The sequence below is a fragment of the Sarcophilus harrisii genome, chromosome 6 (genome assembly GCF_902635505.1).
Source record: "Sarcophilus harrisii chromosome 6, mSarHar1.11, whole genome shotgun sequence".
NCBI classification, from domain to species: Eukaryota; Metazoa; Chordata; class Mammalia; order Dasyuromorphia; family Dasyuridae; genus Sarcophilus; species Sarcophilus harrisii.
The window spans coordinates 247,803,763-247,817,451 of record NC_045431.1 but is presented as its reverse complement, the minus strand read 5'-3'; the positions used below and the strand labels follow the sequence as shown (position 1 = coordinate 247,817,451).

The window sequence follows — 13,689 nt, the reverse complement described above, 5'->3', positions numbered from 1 at the left end:
GGCTCTTCTTGAGTTCCTATGTTTAGAGAGAGTCCTTCTTATCTTCCTGGGCTGATGAAGAGGTTTATTTTCTGCTCAGAAATACCTAGGTGAATGGCCCTCTCTTGGAAAGATTATTAAATAGGATTCTGAAACGTGGGTATTAATCTTGCTTTGATATTTACTAATTTAATCTGACTTTATGGAAGTCAATGAATCCTTGTGCATCTCTGCTTATTTGAAAAATGGGAATAAAATTTCTTGGGGTATGGAGTTTACACAGTGATTGTAAGGAAAGTATTTGTCAAGAATTAAATGTTATAGATATAAATAAAACTTACCATAATTAACACAGGTTATTGGACTTTTACATGACAGTTGATAAACAGGTGTTCTGAGAAACACAATGACATAGAGAAAAGAGGCTAGAGGTGCTATTATACTGTAAAGTGCTAGTGTGGTAATATGAAGAAGGGGAGAGAGCTTTGATCTTTAAGGCAAGAAGATGTGGGTTTAAATGCCACCTTAGATTCTTTTAATTGTATATGTTTACACAAATCACTTAAGCCAATCAGACTCAGGGTATTTACCTATAAAAGTAGGAAGGACATGATAATAAATACTTTTGGGGAGATTCAAATGAGAATATGGAAACTCTTCCCAAATATTACAAAAAAAGTGAGCTATTATCAATCAGGGTAAGATCTCTATCACCTAAATATTCTTATCAAATCCCTCCCTAAAGTTTTTAATGTAATGCTTTTCACACATTATTAAATTAAATATTCATTTGGACTATGCGGTCACCCATCCCTCAAATAACCTTTATTTACAAAGAAATAATAAGCTTGGAAAACTGCACAGAGGGGAAAATAACATTTTTATAAAGGCTTTGTATGTTTGTACACAATTGCCACATATGCTCTCATTTGAACCCTAAGATAGCCTATGAAATAAATATTACAAGTGTTATTATGATAAGTGTTATCAGTATATTGAAAGATAAGGAAATGAAAGTCAAGATACTTACCCAAAATGAAAGTGAGTCACTGTCTGACATACAGCAAGTTTTTATGCAGGTCTTCCTATCTCCATATCCATTGATGCTTCCATGTTCATGAGCTACATGGGCACTACAGTCTTGGGTTGGACATGCTGGAACCTAGCTGGCTTGATTATGCAGAAAGATGATCAGAACCTCAAAGAGGAGAAATAGCTAAGAATTTTATATTGAAGATTGATCTAGAAGTCCCAAGTCTAGCAATTATGTGATCCTATTGGTGAAACTCTTCCCTAGTTAAAGGGGCAAAGAGTTCAAATGTTTCTAGTATTAGATTGGTCACTGTTGCTATTGTTTTGGTATAGGGTGGCAATAAGAATTAGTTTCGTTCAGTTCATCCAGAACAAACCAAGAAGGAACTAGATGAATAAATGAATGACTCATGGAATTTAGCTCTTAAATTGGTACCACAGCATTTAGACATATAATGGAATGTTTCAAACTCAATTTGTAGAATTAAACAATTAGGCGTGGACCTTATGACTTGGGAACTCCATAGCTCATGGGAGGTGGTAGTGCCTTGGGAATAGCTGGCAGCTCTGCTACCAATTCAGAACAAAACAAATCATTAAAATCTCTGACCATGGGGAAAAACCAATTTTTTCTGGGTACTTTATCATTTTTAACTTATTGGTAGCAAAATGGGTAAAAAGGGACCTGGCAAAAAGTCATACACTGAAGCTGGGTAACAATTCTGCTTATAACACCTCCTCACTAGGTGACTTTGGTCAAGTCACTGAATATCTCCAAGTTTCTATTTAGTCTTTTATATCAGATAATTTGGTCCATTCTACCTATCTTTTTCTTCCTCTTTCAGGGCAATTCTTTTCCTCTTCCCTTAATATTATTTTTTTAAAAAAATTATCCCACCATATGTGTCCCCTGTCTTTATATATCCTGAGTTACACTAAACATGAAATATATTTTAGGAGTATCATTTTAGGAATATCATTTTTCAATGTAGGGATGGAAATAGTTTATCTTTATCAAAACCTTATGATTTCTCTTTCCTACTTATTGTTTTATGCCTTCCTAAGTTTTGAATTTAAAAATCTAATTTTCTGTTTATCTCTGGTATTTTCATCAATAATGCTTGAAAGTCCTTAATTTCATGAAATATTCATTTCTTCTTCTGAAGCCTTTTACTCAGTTTTACTAAGTGATTCTTGTTTTGCTTTTTTTGCTTTCCAGAATATCAAATTCTAACCTCTCTGATTTTTAAATGGAGAAAATGGGAGAAAAAAAACTTGTGTTATCCTATGGAGATACAAAATTTTAATTGTTAATTTTTGACTGCTTGCATTTTCTCTTTGGTCTAGTAGCTTTGTGATTTGGCTATACTATTTCTGGGCATTTTAATTTTGGGATTTCTTTAAGGAGGTGATTAAGGTATAACCATCAACTCCATCATTTGCAACAAATGGTTTTTCATGGCAGTCATATATAGCATCAGATTTTTCCTTCAAAATATACTATTTGTGGTGTTTTTCTTCTTTAAATTAATAATGGTTCTATCTGGGGCAGGTTTCTTGGGGAGGTTTTCTGGAGGCAGCCTTAGTTTCAGTTAAAAGTAATAAGCACCTCAAACACAACCAGGTGATAAAAGTTCAGATCTTTATTTCTTATCTCTTTCGGTGGGCCCAGTTAGCTCAGAGGCCTATCTCTCTGCTTGGTTCCAAGAGCTTTTGCAGACTCTCCCTTGCTTCTGCCTCTGCTTTCTTCAGCACCTCCTTACCTGGGGCTGGGCAGTTTTCTGGGGCTTCTGTATCTCCCAGAGTGCTCCTGGCTCTCAATCTCCCAGAGTGCTCCTCTCCGACCCCTGACAATGTTCCGAAGTAAGTCACCTGAAACTAAGAGCCTCTTTATATATGACCTCCCAAAGGTTAACTCCTCCTTCTGGAGGCAGGGATTAAGGGAGGTGTGAATTCAGATATCTCATATTAAACCCTGAAATCTCCCAAATGTATGAACTCCAATGAGTACTTAAATACATCTTGCTTATATGAGCTCTCTAAAGGTGTGAACACAAGCATTGTTTCTATCAGTTGTACTTAGTACCTTGTTTTTGGTTCTGTTAACACTAGGATTCCAACAACTATTGACATATTATACTAGTAGCCCACTAATACTCACTGTACTTTTATTATGTAAATGAACTATGAATTCCTTGTAGTGATCTAGGGCCATTTGATTTATGCCTTCTCCCTCTATCATTCCATCTACAAAAGGAAAATAAGTAGTATCAAAGTAAAGGAAGAAACACCAAAGATCTACTATATAATATGGTCTCAGTTATTTTCTTTATGAAATATACAATTGCTTTCAACCTAAAATCCTACATAGCCCACCAAGACTTCTGGGCTCACATGGATCATGTTTAATTCTGGAAAATGATCTACAAAAATGATTACTGTCAATCTTTTATTAGTTTATTAATCCTGAAAAATTTCGTTCCTGAAAAATTAACTTACATGCTGATGGTATGCTATATTCCTAAATTTCTCCCAGTGCAACTAAGATGTGTCTCCAAGTCTTGTGAAATAATTTGAGTTACCAAATCTTGGCAGCTTTATTTTAACACACAGAAAATTCAAATAATGTTTAAACAGGATTTCCTATTATGACAGACAAACATGTATAAAGCAACAAAATAATCTGTTAGCTAAAATGGAATTGATATTGATGGTAGCAAGAGAATATGACAACATTGCAATGGAATGCATCTCTCCCACAGGATCAAAGTCCTGCAATTGCAGGACCTTCGAACCATCCTTTGGTTTACATTCATTCTTATAGGTAGCCATACTTCAGTGATGTTCTGGATTTAACTCCAAGTGACACAAAAGAGATAATTATATTTTGAGTATGAGTATCTGGATAATAGAAATTAATGAATGCTACAAATCAGAACTTAATTTATTGTTGTTTTTTCTTTAATGATCTAGATTTCAGAAATTGATGAATAAAATAGCATAAGTTAAATTTCAAAATGTGTCATGTACACAATTTTTCTTGGAAAGCTGGTTCTTATGCATTAATCAATTCACCTCTGCTTTAGGGTCTGCTGAACAATTAGTACTATTTTCATCCCTCTGTTATGATTCAGTGGTTTTACTCTTGAAGTAATAACTCAGTGGCTTTACTCTTGAAGTAATAGACTGTCCAAAATTTCCTCTTTCTAGGAAAATGGCTACAATTGCTGACTTGCACTTAGGGGTGTGTGTGTGTGTGTGTGTGTGTGTGTGTGTGTGTGTTTCACGTGTGCATGTGCCTGTGCTCATCTAGATAAAGCAGTGGACAGAGCACTGGGTTTGGAATCAAGAGGATTCATCTTCAAGAATTCAAATAGAGCCTCAGTCATGTACTAGCTGTGTGATCTTGTGCAGGGCTCTTAGTCCTGTTTGCCTCGATTCCTCATCTATGAAATGAGATAGAGAAGAAAATGGGAAATGTTCCCAGCATCTTTGCCAAGAAAAACCCAAAATGCAGTGATGAAGAGTCAGATATAATTGAATAATACACGCAATAACACATACACAACACAAGAAGACAACACATATTATTCACTCCATATTACAATCTTATAAGATTGGGGATACAATTAAGGTCTTTAAGCATGAGGAAATTGAGATTAGAACTTGCCTGAGAAAATACAATGGGAAAGTGTTCAAGACAATGTAAATTCAGGTCTCTCCTAACTCCAAAACTATGACACTTTCTATCACATAAAGTTGCCTTGGAAAAGTTTGGATTTCACTTCAGTGTACATAAGAAAAATAGCCTGATTTGAGGGTTAAATCAAAGTATGTAAATTACAGAATGGCTATTCCAAGAAAAAAAAAGGTGATCCTATTGATATTGTTTCCCCTTCATAGCTTTTCTAAAAGCATTCTTGATTTCTTTGTTCCTAAGACTGTAGACCAGAGGGTTCAACATAGGAATGATCATGGTGTAGAACACTGATGCAACTTTGTCTGAGTCCATTGAATGGTTTGAGCTGGGCTGAAAGTACATGAAAATAATTGTTCCATAAAATATAGACACTGCTGTGAGATGGGAAGCGCAGGTGGAGAAGGCTTTCTGGCGGCCTTCAGCAGAACGGATCTTCAGGATGGTGCTGAAGATTAATGAGTAAGAAGTAAAAATCACAAGAATTGGGAAACAAGAATTGAATAATCCTAAAATAAAGATTAATGACTCAAAGATGTGAATATCAGAGCAAGCGATAACTAAGAGAGGGGGAATATCACAGAAAAAGTGATGGACTACATGGGACCTACAGAAGGAAAGGCTGAATGTGTTTCCTGTGAGTATAGAGGCTGTTGCAATGCCACATATGTAGACACCTCTAGCCAGATGTGCACATAAATTTGCTGTCATGATGGTGGTGTAATGTAGGGGTTTACATATAGCTGCATAGCGATCATAGGCCATGGAAGCTAAGAGAAAACATTCACTACTAGCAAAGGCCACAAAGAAGAACAACTGTACTGCACATCCATTATAGGAAATAATCTTGTTCCCTGTGAGGAGCCCAGCCATCACTTTGGGAGTAACAGCTGAGGAATAGCCAAAATCCACCAGAGAGAGGTTACTGAGGAAGAAATACATGGGGGTGTGGAGACGAGAATCCCAGGAGGTCAGTGCTACTATACCCAGGTTTCCTACCAGGGTGATGAGGTAGATGAAAGTGAACATGATGAAGAGAGGGACCTGAAGCTCTGGAACATCTGTTAATCCTGTAAGGATGAACTCATTCCCTCCAGATTTATTCTCCATCAAGATTATTTGGAAATAATGTCATTCACCTGTAACAAAAGAGTAACACAAATCCACTCTGCATAATGAAGGATTCCACGATGCAAAATTTGGTCAGAGACCTATATCATGTGATGACTAGAGATAAGCAGTCAGTGGGATAAGAGTATCTAAGTAGTCATAACAGTTATTCTAGGTCCCCCAAATTCACTCATTTCTTTTCTCACAGAGAATCCCTCATGAATTATTTTCCACTCTGTAAATCTATTAAAATTTAATAAACCCCAAAGTGACATTTCCTAGTTTTAGGAAAAGGAAGAGTTTTGTTCCTTGGCAAAAAATCTGTTAGTCTGATTTAGAGAATTAGATATTTTTGATAATGAATATGCTTCACTCTAATGAAGAGAGAAAAGAGAAATAATACAAAAGAGGGATTAACCAAAAAAGAGGAAAGCTAAATAACTGAGAAGGGAGGTGAAGATTAAAAATGTTGACCAAGAATTCGATGAGATCCTGCTTAGATCTGGAATCATTGTAGATTTAAGATTTACACAATGGATTTTCTTGATAATTCCTTAGGTAAAAATAATTCTCAATGGACCCCAGTTACAAAATTGTGGGAATCATCTGTCAAAAAGACCACCAGTGGATCACTTGATAGCAAATGGATGGTTTTCAATTTTGTTAATTTCAAACAACCTATTCCTTATTCATTCCTCCACTACTGCCTCCGTGAAAATAGAAGTCATCCACAAACAGGGATATTTTCTCCTTTCATTCATTCATGTTTTTTGGGTCCCAAAGAAATGACCAATTTGGGAATTGGGCTCCTTTAAGTTTGAACTACAATGTCACTTACAGGAAGTCTTTCTTAATCCATTCAGATCAATTTCAATATCTTTCCTCTTTTAATTTTCTCTGTTTATTCTGGAAATAGCGTCTTTGTAAACTTATATTTGCATGTTGTTTGCATAGAGTTTATGGATACCTTGGCAGAGGGACTGTATTTTATCTTTCTTTGTATTCTGAATGCTTAATAGATTAGACATATTCTAGGCCCTTAATAAATATTTATTGGCTTATTGATTAATCAGTGGTCCCTTCAATCTCTGAACTAAACTAACTTGATCTTTAAGGAGCAGAAAACTACCTTATCCATCCCCAGGCATCAATGTAAACATTTTCAGCTTAAAAGGACACAGTTGTACATCTCTCCCTTAGTATTAGAGTACTTAGTTTTATCTCACTACAAATTATTCAAAATCTTCATAGCAATTATAAGTAGGCTGACACCTGCTGTGTGTGTGTGTGTGTGTGTGTGTGTGTGTGTGTGTGTGTGTGTGTGGTAATCAGAAACAGGGAATCTTAGGTCAGAATTCTTCTTCAGAGATCATCTACTTCAACTCACACCTCTGTCACCTCTATCAAACCTGGTCAAAAGGCATGAAAGATTTGAAAAGGAGAAAACCTGGTTGATGAGAAAGAATGAGAGAGAAGAAATATTTAGCTCTATTATTACACTGATGACTCCAAGGAATTATGCTTCATATGCCAGATGAATTAGAATCTCTAACACATTAAAACAAAACTCCCTGCCAAGATACCAAGGAAAGCATCAATATTGTTATCATTTTATTACTGATTTACTGAGTTTGCAATTAGCATGGCATCTGCCAGAATGTTCTCTATTGTTCTGTTTGCTCTCTCTCAATGTCTTTCTCTATCTCTGTCTCTCCTTCTTTGTATCTCTCCATCTGTGAATATTTATTTCTGTCCATCTCTGTTTTTTCCTTTTTTTCTTTGTCTTCCTATTTTTTCCTCTGTGTTTCTTACTGTCTGCATATCTATTTATATGTGTGTATATATATATGTATATAATCACATACATATGTCCATCTCTGTGTATCTCTCTGTCTCTGTCTGTCTGTCTCTCTTATCTACCTATATCCTATCTATCTCTATCTATCTATCCATACATCTATCTTTATCTCTTTTCCTGACAGAACAATCAATGGATTGTTTGATGAAAATTATATATATATATATATATATATATATATATATAGCGAATTTAATGGTGAAAATTAATGGTGAAATGGTGAAATTAATGAGCAAAAGAAAAGTAAATAAATCATCCCAAAGGTTGAGATAGGTTAAAAAAAAAGAAAACTAGCAATTGTCAGGAATATACATTCTACTTGGAGAGAGTGAATTCTAGGCATTTCAGCAAAAGGATAAACAGAATCCTATGGATTAATTTTATTTAGGAAGTTCACATTTAAAGGGATAGAAGATCTCAAGAATGAAATTTTGAAGATATAGGGATATTGACTGTTAAGCAGATGTAGATGTGAAAAAAATTTGCAGAAAAATTAGGAACGGTAATCAAGGATAAATGCAAAAGCAGGTCATATTTGATACTAATAGAGGCAGAGGAGTATCTATTTGAACTGAGAACAGCATGGAAAGCTAAGTAATAAAAAGAGATAGGTGTTGTTCTTGGGAAATTGACTATTTGGGGAAATAAAGATTAATTAAGGAACTCGACTGATTCTAAAGCTGATGAGACAACTACAATAAATTATAAGTAAAGGCAGAGCTTCTCGATTTGGATTTTGTTTCCATTTCCTCTGACAAAAAGAATTTATCTTTGGCAATAGAACAACTAAGAGTTGATACCAAAGACAATAGGAACTAGAACAAAATTAGTGGAGAGAAAGGAAAAATCACTCATATAGCTTCTCTTATTGCCAACTAATCATAAATATAACCTAATTTGGTTCTTACAACAACCCTATTATGGTAGGTACTTTCATTATCCCCATTTTAAAACTGAAGAAACTTAAGTAAATAGGGGTTGAGTGACTTTTTCTGACTCCAATTCTAGTGCTCTAATCATTCCAGCAGAGTGGGTTCTATAAAATTTGCAAATACTTTAAATACATTGGATCATTTGATTTCTACAACAACTTTCTGACAATCATGACAAACAAGAAAGTCAATTTTACCTTAGGCTGAATAGATAGGCACAATATCTAGGCCCATAGAGATGAGGCTCTTTACTTTACATTTGGAACAACATGTTCAGTTGTCAGTTCCATACCTTAAAAAGGACATTGATAGAATAGAGATTTTCAAAGAGTTCATCCAAATTAGAGAAGGACTTTGAAATCTTGTCATATTGGGATTTGTGGAAGTTACTGAAGGTGTTTGGTTTGAAGGAGATAAAAGATTGGAGTCAGGGCAGGAGTTGAGATTAGCGTTATCTTCATGTATCTGAAGGATTGATAGATGGAGGAAGGATTTGCTTTGCTTTATTGGGACACAGAAGTGGAAGAGATAGCCTTGAGACATAGTGGATTTTCCCTTTCTTTAAAGTCCTGAGCAAAGGGCTACTTGACTTCTTTTTCAACATGTCACACACACATATCCTCATTTCCATGTATGTATGCACCTATGAGTTTATATGCATATATATGTGTGAAAGAGAATACATATATAATGTAAATATACACATTATGTGTGTGAGAGAGGGGGGTAGAGATAGAGGGGGAAAGGGTTATTTCTCATTTTGAGGAAAAAATTCACTCCTAGCTCTTTTTATTATCACAATAACCATGAATAAGTCATATCACTGCAGAGTCTCAGTTCACTTAAAAAGCAAAAAAGAAAAGAAGTAATGGTACCTGGATCATAGAGCTCTTCTGCGTACAGAAAATGATTCTGTAAAATGTTTAAATCTATAAAAGAATTTATCTACTGTTATCTTAACTACTATCTGTGTTATCCTTTACAAATCCCTTAGAGTCTTTTATTCCTGGGATGTCATGGACTTCAGGTTGTTGATTGATTAGAAAAAGATATCAGCTATTGGATTACTTGCTGTCTAGGGAAGGGGGATATGAGGAAGGTGGGGAGAAAAAAATTTTGGAACAAAAGGTTTTACAAGAGTGAATATTGGAAACTATCTATGCATATATTTTGAAAATTAAAAGCTTTAAAAATAATAAATACACAAACAACAAACAAATAAATAAATAAAAAGGAAAAGATATTAGACTAGACCAAAGATTCTTAAACATTTTCCTCTTGTGACCCATTTTTGGTCATTGACCAAATTGGTCATTTCAAGAAAATTTTATGAGATCATGACAGGTAATAGAGATTTTATATGATGATGGATAATCTGGTGCTCTGAGAAACACAAAGACACAGAGAAAAGGAAAGACTTACCCCCATGGAAAATGAATCAGTGCTTGAGATAGAGGAGATTTTTATACATGTCTTCTAGCCTTCATGTCTAGCAACATTTCCATGATACTAATTTGGTGTTTCCATAAGCACTGCCATCTTGAGAGTGGATATCCTAGAATTTAGTTGGCTTCATATAGAGAAAAATGTTCAAAGCTTCAAAAAGGAGAGCTTAGCCAAGAACTTTATACTCAAGGTTTGATCTTGAAATCCCAAATCTAGGAAATATAATCATACTGGAAATTTCTTCACTAGTACCTTTGGAATTCAGTTCAAATTTGCCTAGTGACAGAGAGGTGACTCATCACCATTTCTGTGGCATGGATGGCAGTAGATTTAGTAATACCTATTTTTACTCTTCTTTCAGTTTAGCCTCAGGAAGCACAAAGGAAATTATATGAGTTAGTTAATGACTCAAGGAATTGGACGCTCTAGCTAGTTTCCCAACACCAAGCCCTATAGTGGAATGTTACATCAGTATCTGTGGCTGTAGTTATGGAAGAGACATGAACTTTATGCAGATCAGGGAGCCCTGGATTACTGGGAGATAGTACTCCCTTAGAGAAACCTAGCAACTCAGCTGCCAACTCGAACAAAACAAGTCATTAAAGTTTATTCTGACCATGGGGAAAAATTATTTTCTCATGGGTATTTTGTCGATCTTAGCTTGTTGTTAACAAAATAAGGTAGAAAAAGGCCTTAATAAGGCCATTCTCCAAAGCTGAATGCTAGTCCTGCTTCTACCATCTCCCTACTAAGTAACATTGACCAATTCACTGAATATCACCAGGTGTCAATTTGTTCTTCTTGAAAATGGGTGTAATAATCTTGGACCTGAAAACAATCAAAAGGTTTTTGATGAAGATCAAATGTGAAACTGAACATGAAAGAAATAGAGTTTTGAAAAAATCTCTACAAAATGAGGCAGTGAAAAAATAATAAGTGAATTTGGTGTTAAAAGATATGGGATGTATTAGGAGGTCACTGAAATTTTAGCCAAGTCATTTGTTCTGATTGAACCTTATTTCCTCTTTTGTAATATGCAAATCAGCATATTTGCATTCTCTTATTCTCTTGATCATTGTCAGGAGAGTAATTTATAAATTATATTCTTATTATCCTGAATATTACTGCTATTCTTTTTTTAAAAATTTACTCAGACTACCTAACATATCTATTTTCCCAAACTCCATATCCTTCTGTCTCAATATGCTCCTTATCTCTGAAGACAGAAGTCCTTAAGATTCTATTTCACTGGTAATAAAGGGAATGCTGCAATAATCATTTGTTAAGGTCTGGATAGAGCCTTTGATAACCCCCTTGCTTTGATAACTTGTCTTGAGTGCAAGACACAGAAAAGACAGTAAAGAGCACATTGTGGCATATGCAGAAATTTTGAATTCTTAGATTCAAGGAAAATGCAATATTGACACATCATCAACTTGGAAGATGGTCTATTTTTCTAAGTTACTGCCTGCTAGTTTCTTCTCCACACAAACTTATTGATTTTCTATATATAGTTCCTCCTCCACACAAAATCAGCTTTTATTTGCTCTTTCTATATTTTATTTACATGTGTATATTCATTTTCACTCAATAAAATTTGCTTCCTTATAAATGGATATATTCACAATACCTTTACTAAGCCTTAAATAAATTAGTGGACTAACAAATTGTTATGAAATTCAGTTGTTTTGTCACTTACTTGATTAAAATAACAGAGGCATTAAATTCCCAGATAACAAAAATCCAGAAGGGCTAACTATAACAGTGAGAGACAGTTAAGATTCTAAAATATCTTGGCAAGTCAAAATTTTCAATTAAATCTAATAAGATTAAATTTTGAAAGTTAACTCACAAAATTTATACTTCTATTACTTTCAATCTGATTGAGCATGTGTGTGTACCCAGGCATTCTTCTAATAACTGTAATGATAACTTTTGTTCAGAAATATAAGAAAATGCATGTATTCAATTAAAATTTTAAAATACATAATTTTATCCTATGTATAAATGAATATATTCAATTAAAATTTTAAAATACATAATTTTATCCTATCTATACTTTTAAATACAATGTTTAAATTTTAAATACAAGTTTATACAATGTCCTATACTTTTTGCAAATATTTTATGTGGCACCTTGTGGCAGCATTAAAAAAAGTAATCCAAGAAGAATTAAAATACTTTTATCTGTCACATTTCCTGATAAATTTATTTGTTCTATTCATTATGTTGAATGGAAGTAGTATTTTCTTAAGTTGATTGACAGAATATTTTATCATGATATATGTGTATATTTATATGTGTGGGTAATTAAAATTCACTGAGTCTGAATACTGTATTGAGAGGCAATATAAGATTTGTTTCTGCACAACATTTTTCTTTTTTTTTTTAATTCAATGCTCTTTTTTTTTAAATAAACCAAAAAAAAAACCTAAATAATTTCTTGACTCAGAATTTTGGAATGGCTGGTGTGCCTCACTTTACCTTACTTTTTAATTGATTGCTTGTATGTTGATGCTCATGGAGCTGAGTTGTTTGTGCTATTGCTTCTGCTGCCATCACTATTTGATGCTGTAAGAATCACAACAGCAGCTGCCTAGGATGGCATAAAGCTCCCAATTCCAATCAGGTCAATAACAGCAGCTTGCTGAACAGACAAAGTCTGGTTTGACTGACTGTACCTGGTTCTGGACTCTGTTCTCCTGACTACTGAAGACTTAGAAGTTGTAGGGGGCTGAGACTAATTGCTGTGAAGAGAAGGGAGGGAGCTCTTATTGCTGCTGTCAGAATAGATTGAAAAGGAATGAACCATCTGGAACCTTAAGGAGATTTAAGGACCTGGGACCTGAAGTATTTTTAAACCAAAGGAGACACCTGAGTGAGAGGCTGACTGCATTGCAACTGGCGATGCAACTCATACCAGACCTCCTGAGGGTGAAATGCCTCTAAGATTTAAATGTGGGAGTAATGGTACCAGTATGAGATGGGAGCAAGGAATTTGAACTGTTTGTCATTGCTTGTGCACAACATTTTTCATGGTCCATGATGATTTAAAAAAGTACTATAATGAAATTGTCTAGTGAACCTGCTTTCCAAACAGTCTGATTGATGATTTGACTTCAAGAGTTCATAATATCTTCATAATTTCACAAAATTTCACAGTTAATGCAGTATAATTACATGGGGAGAGAAGGAAGCAACTTTTTTCAAAGCTATTCTGGGACAGTGGATAGAATGAAAAGGAGGGAATGCATGTGAGATGTGTGACATTATCATGAGCTGCACTGTGATCATGCATTGAGAATCTTGCAGTCAAACTTAGAACCCCTGTAGTATTTTGAAAACAATTTGAGAAATTGAAAAATTCAAAAAACATTTATACTTACCAGCTGTCCAAGAATTTGAAGTAATACTTGTATATACTCACAAATTGTTATTTATTTATGTGATCCTAAACAGCTTCGAATTGCTTCAAAAATAAGCCTAAAATGCTTCAAACATTCACATGCATGTCAAAGAGGCAATGATCACAGTATAGCTAAGAACTAAGAAATTATTTGACTCAGATTAATATAGGAGGATATGAATATTGTTGAAACTGCCTGAATAACCTTGCCATCTCATATTCCATTTAA

The 13,689-nt window shown here is 34.5% G+C and overlaps 1 protein-coding gene across 1 annotated transcript; it reads right to left on the bottom strand.

Moving 5' to 3' along the window:
- Positions 1 to 346: 346 nt before the first annotated feature.
- LOC100924428 (olfactory receptor 5B12-like) lies at positions 347 to 5,821 on the bottom strand. The gene is made up of 3 exons (XM_012553050.2): positions 4,903 to 5,821; positions 4,155 to 4,188; positions 347 to 404 (listed from the first exon to the last, which is right to left on the bottom strand). Exons 1-3 carry the CDS (start codon positions 5,816 to 5,818, stop codon positions 347 to 349), a joined length of 1,008 nt encoding a protein of 335 aa, XP_012408504.2. The 5' UTR covers positions 5,819 to 5,821.
- Between the last annotated feature and the right edge of the window lie 7,868 nt (positions 5,822 to 13,689).